Raw genomic sequence first — 6,233 nt, 5'->3', positions numbered from 1 at the left:
TAACCCCCAGAACTCATGTTTTATTTATTTTTCAAAGATTATTAATTAAAAATCATTATTTTATAATAAGAGGAGTATTCTACCCCACAAGTGGATCAAGTGTGCCCACTTGCCTTCCATGTGTTACCCTCTCATTTTCCACCTTATCCACATCACACAAACAAATGCACACATCACTTCAAACTCACAAGTTGCTCCAGCAACCTTCTATATAAAGAAATCCCTGGAGGATTTCTTGATTTACTTGCTCATTTCAAACATACACACTTCTCATATCACCTCAAGAAAGCTTCTTTCTCTCTACTTTCCACCACCTTGTGCAAGTGTTTTTGAGTTGCTAATGCACTTTTTGGTAAGTATTCCATCTAAACTCAAGTGTTATTCCATAATTTCATAACACTCTTGGATCATTGACTCATATCTTAACGCCAAAAATCGTTCTTAGGATCATCCAAGTCTTCACGTGTTCACCAAGTGCTCTTGACTTGATATTCCTTAACTTCAACCTTCCACTCTTCAAGTCATCACTCAAGGTGAGTTCATACCCTTACATTTTCTAGTTTTCTTCAGATTTCATGGGGGAAATACAAGTTAAAACACCAAAACATATTCAAAACTCAACTTGACAGCTTACGACAGAAAAATTGTGACCTGTTCAAGAACTGTTTTACCCAACTTAAACTTAATATTTTTCAAAACTGTATAATATGCAAGTATTTCAGGTTTATACCTTTAAAATGACTACTTTCACATCTCCATACGATTTTTCTAAAATTTATGGTGATTTTTTACAAAACTGCATGTCACTGCAGCAACAAAATCAGACCAGGTTGTGAAAATGAACATTTTCACACTAGTTTGAGACCACCAAAAATTATGGGAAAATTTATGAACACAGTAGACACTTTTTCCAAATACTCAGAGTTTGTGGATTCAGTTTTTGACTTACGCAATGCTAAAAAAACAGTGACAGTTAAGGGTAAGACTGTCAAATACATATTTAAGAGTTATTCACACCTTGTAACATGTTGAGCAAGGTGTGTAAGATTTACACTTAGTATTTCCAATGTCCTTTATTTGAAATACATATACATGCGTAACAAAGTTTCATACCATCATATAACACTTTTGATAAACTATAATAGGTATAGTTTTGAACACTCCATTTAACAAAGAAAACAATAACATTATCGATTTACAAAACGAATTTATCACTACACACTATGTGAATTCGTTAATGAATATTTGTGAGACATTCTCCTTCTGGGTACTCTAAGTACCACAGAAAAGTCCTTTAGTTACAATCAGAATCTCCTGGGGGGAGAACGTGATAGTTGTGTATAGATCTATACCGGGTCTAACAAACCCGCACCTGAGCTGCTTGCAACAGCTAGACCGGCAGGTCTGTGGTGACAAGTGTCATAACTTTTCGACGCCTGAAGAACGTCGCATTCAAGGCCATCTAGTCTTTAGTATGATTACAACATCTCACCTGGAATATTAACACAACATATAGTTCACGGAGATTCTAAGGCTTTATACAAAGGAGTTCTATTTAAATATAAAACACACACATAAGTATGACGATTTACTTACACATACTAAGCCTTGTTTCATTTCAGTTTACAACAAATCTTTTAGAAAATATTGGATTTTCTGGAAACAAACTTGTAACAAACGTTAAGGAAACAACATTTATTTTTATAAAATACTTATGAACCACCAGCTTTATGCTGATACTCTCTTTTCAAAACAACTTGTGTTCTCAGGTAATCAGTAATACAGGTAACCGCAAGATTTCTGAAGTCAAGACGCTAAGGCGTAGATTCTTTTGCTACATTTTATCATCATATGTAATTTAATTGGAAAACATGTATTTTTGGAACATGTATTTTGGAAACAATGTAATATTTTTAAATTATATCTATGATGGTTCTGTTTCACTTTCTTCACTATGGTTATGATATTGAGCATGACGTCATCCGCCCCCGAACGTTTCCGTCGTTCTGGTTTGGGGGTGTGACAGATTGGTATAAGAGATTTGTTTATAGTGAACTAAGTATATCGAACCACGTAAGATATACATACTATAAATACAACGGGTCAAAAAAATTCTCTGACGTAGCTTTTCAAAAATACTTTAAAAATAGAAGTTATATTCTTATAAAAGTATTCGTACAATCGCACTCACTAGTTCAGTATCACAATGGCAATAACATAAAAGTACTGAGTCAAGTTGGACATCATGATCCAGCTTTGGAGTATGTAGTCAAATCTTGGATGAATATAGCCTGATCAACTATATTTAGCCAAGGTATGACCAACGTATGCCGAAGAAGGATCATGATGAGCAACAAGTCTTCAACTTACCAACAAACTTGAGAATCAAACATAAAAAATACTATAGGAATATTTTAACATAAATAATCACATTATATAATTACGATAACAAATTTCTTATAGCAAAATTTCTCGTGATATCCTTCTTATCCCTATTCCCGTATAAGCGCGATGGCAGGATTTCACTTGCCGGGTGATCCCTACTTTCCCAACCAAAGGAATGTTGGTTGGATTGTGGAAGACCCGGAGGAAGATTCTGAAGAGGAACCCATGGAGGATGAGGAACCCATGGAGGATGAAGAACCCATGGAAGAGGAAGAATCTGTAGATGGTGAAGAGGAAGAAGCCTCAGATGGAACCGACTCATAACCCAAAGTTTACAACCCACACCCTGCCCCTATCCTTCCACAACACTTCCAAGAGTTGACATCCCAATGGGCCGAAACTATACATCGATGGAGCAGAGAGCAAGGTCAACGACCTCCCTATGGTATGGAACGAGGTTTTTATGACCTCATCCAAGGAGGGTCAGCTGACAGAGCCCTTCCTATCATGGTTCACCGTGTCGCACGCCACGAGGAGCAAACTAGGGTACACACCTGACATCTCATGGAAGTTGGTGCCACCAGCCAAGTCAACTCCGTTCGTATTCGCTGGTTGGATGATGACCACGATCGAACTCGAGACCGCATCGAGCTTCTTCGATGGTAGATGGCTGCGACCCGAGCTGAAGTACAAGAACTCCGAGAACACTGAGCCGCTCTAGAAGGACGTATGATAGACGCAGAACGCTAGGCGGCTGAATCCAGAGCCAAAATGAGGAACTTCGTGTCTTCATTTCGTGATCAGCAGAGCTTCAACCATTGCAAGTAGTATTGCACTGCTCGTTCCAGTTTAATCTAGTTTGCGGATAAATATTACTATTATTTTCTAGTATTCTATGTCCGATCCCGCGAGTTAAGTGTTTACACTTCTGGGGTCTGTTAGGCGGTCAAAAATTTTCCATACATTGATGTAGCCTAGACCCTTATAGGGTCAAATTTTCCCAAGTATTGTATACTAAGTTATATCAATGATATTGACGCGCTAATTATTTTATTGGGAACACTACATCAAATTCATAACACGAATTGTTTTCAGATAAAAATTTATTGGTGACCAACCTACGATCACCCGAGGTATAAATCAAAGTTATATGTAATTGAGACCATGTCGACCTAGAAATGGTGGTTCCGCCTTGGATCCTGTTCCTTGTTTGGTTGTGGGCCCAGGGCAAACCCATTAGATTCAAAAGTTTATTTAATCTTAATTACATGTAAATATTATACATCAAGTGATTGTTGGTTGGACCCGGTATGGATACTATCACAGACATTTAATGAGAATCAATACTATCAAAATTCATAAAGTCTATATTTCATTGTTTATAGACTTCTAGTATGAATGAGTTCTTACAACATTCTTACAAGTCGGAATCATGATGCATATAAAGAACTAATAATGTTTAGTTTAACACTCGACTTGTATCAAAGACTTATTGTCTTTTCATTCTTGATTATGGCAGAAAATGACACCTCGTAGAAATCCTAGACGCGGCGACGCAGCTGAGACTGCACCACCCCCACCACCACCTCCTCAGTTCGACCCAACCATGTTCCAGGCTGCGGTGGCAGCCACAGTGGCAGCTGTGATAGCCCAAATCAACCCAACAAATTCAGGAGGTGCAGGCAGTGGTGCCTTGAATTCTAATAACGGGGACGGCCAGGGACGCTCGAGAGAGTGTACCTACAAAGACTTTACTAACGCCAAGCCCAAAACCTTCAACGGAAGCGGAGGTGTCATAGCGTTGCTATAATGGTTCGAGAAAACCGAGACCATTTTTGAAATAGGCACATGCCCTGAAGCAAGCGAGGTCAAATTTGCTTCATGTACATTCTCCGAAAGATCCCTCACCTGGTGGAAGGATCACGTCAAGGCACTAATGCTCCCGGTGGCTAATGCGATAACATTGGAAGATCTAAAAACCATGTTAATGAAGGAGTACTGCCCCAGGGGTGAGATATAGAAGCTGGAAGAAGAATTTTGGGGTCTTAAAATGACAGGCTCTGACATCCTGTCGTACACCTCAAGGTTCAACGATCTAGCCATGCTGTGTCCCGAGATGGTTCCTACTGAAAGCAAGAAGGTGGAAAGATACATATGGGGATTATCACAGCAACTCCAAGGACACGTATTGGCCTTAAAGCGAACTACCTTTGACAGTGCCAAGATGTGGCACAACAACTCATCGACCATAACGCCAACCATGGCACTATAACGACCACCTCCGAGCAAGCAAAAGGGGGAAAAACAACAGAAAATTCTAGAATAAGAAAAAGGGCCAACCTAATCAAGACCCTGCTAAGAAACAACAAGTGGTTGCAGTGCACGCCGTTACAACCACTGCCAACCGCACTCCGATAAGGCAATACGCCGGGAACCTGCCCAAGTGCAACAAATGCAGCTACCACCACAACGGTGCATGTCGTGAAATGCATTGCACCAACTGTAACAAAAAGGGGCACATCGCCCGATTCTATAGAACTCCAGCCCAACCGAACGCACAAGCTGCCAACGTCGGAGCAAGCCAAACCTGCTATGGATGTGGAGAAGCAGGACACCTCAAACGTAACTGCCCATAGGCAAGAAACCCTAACCCCGGCGAAGTTGGCAGAGTTCTGGCGATAGGTCATGAGGAAGCCGTCGCAGATCCAACTGTGGTTACCGGTGCGCTTCCCCTCAACAATACCTACGCATGCATTCTTTTCGATAATGGCACGGAGAAAAGCTTCTTGAGACACCAATTTAAACGCTTGCTTAATCAAACACCACAAACACTAAAAGACATATTCACCGTAGAAATGGCTAACGGGAAAACAGAGAACACTAACGATATTTACACCGGGTGTACCCTCACCTTAAACAACCACTATTTCCAAATCGATCTTATGTTGGTCACCATAAAACGTTTTGATGTTATCATTGGCATGGATTGGTTATGCCCTTACCATGCTGAAATCCTATGTCACGAAAAGGTCGTTCGCCTTAATTTGCCAAGTGGCGAAGCTCTCGTCGTTTATGGCGACAAACCTAGCTCAAACTTTCAGATCATCTCTTGTATCAAGGCTCAAAAGTATCTCCGCAAGGAGTACAATGCCTTCCTAGCCCATGTTGTAGATAAGGGTCAAGGAATAAAAGACATCAAGGACATTCCGGAGGTCTGCAATTTCCCCGATATATTCCCGGAAGACCTTCCAGGAGTGCCCCCTCCTCGACAAGTCGAATTCTGAATCGACTTAATTCCCGGAGCTACCCCCGTAGCCAAATCGCCATACCGTCTAGCTCTAGCCGAGATGCAGGAACTGTCAACTCAACTGAACGAACTACTGAGCAAAGGATTCATTAGACCAAGCTTCTCGCCTTGGGGAGCACCGGTTTTGTTCGTTAAGAAGAAGGACAGATCGTTCTGTATATGCATTGACTACCACGAATTAAACAAACTCACTATCGAAAACCGATACCCTTTTCCTCGAATCGATGACCTCTTTGACCAACTACAAGGAGCGAGTTTCTTCTCGAAGATTGATCTTAGATCTGGATACCATCAACTACGAGTTCAAGAGGAGGATATTCCCAAGACAACGTTTAGAACGCGCTATGGTCACTACGAATTTGTAGTGATGCATTTCGGCTTAACAAATGCACCTGCATCGTTTATGGACCCGATGAATCGGTTGTGTCGACCTTACTTAGACAAGTTCGTAATAGTTTTCATCGATGATATACTAGTCTACTCCCGAAGTAAGGAAGAATACAACCAACATTTACGCCGAGTCCTGGAGACGCTGAGGGCG

At 40.8% G+C, this 6,233-nt stretch overlaps 1 protein-coding gene across 1 annotated transcript; it reads left to right on the top strand.

The window, feature by feature from the left end:
- Positions 1–5,240: 5,240 nt before the first annotated feature.
- On the top strand, positions 5,241–5,669 carry LOC145051290 (uncharacterized). Its single transcript, XM_078999358.1, has one exon. It carries the CDS (start codon positions 5,241–5,243, stop codon positions 5,667–5,669), a length of 429 nt encoding a protein of 142 aa, XP_078855484.1.
- Positions 5,670–6,233: the final 564 nt, after the last annotated feature.

This window comes from Lactuca serriola, chromosome 1, assembly GCF_051521515.1.
Source record: "Lactuca serriola cultivar US96UC23 chromosome 1, Lser_US96UC23_V15, whole genome shotgun sequence".
In the NCBI taxonomy this organism is placed as follows: Eukaryota; Viridiplantae; Streptophyta; class Magnoliopsida; order Asterales; family Asteraceae; genus Lactuca; species Lactuca serriola.
This window is presented reverse-complemented; position numbering and strand designations above follow the sequence as displayed.

What these genes read in the sequence shown, in the direction of transcription:
- LOC145051290 (XM_078999358.1), top strand. Translation starts at nt 5,241, where the DNA reads ATGGCTAACGGGAAAACAGAGAACACTAACGATATTTACACCGGGTGT.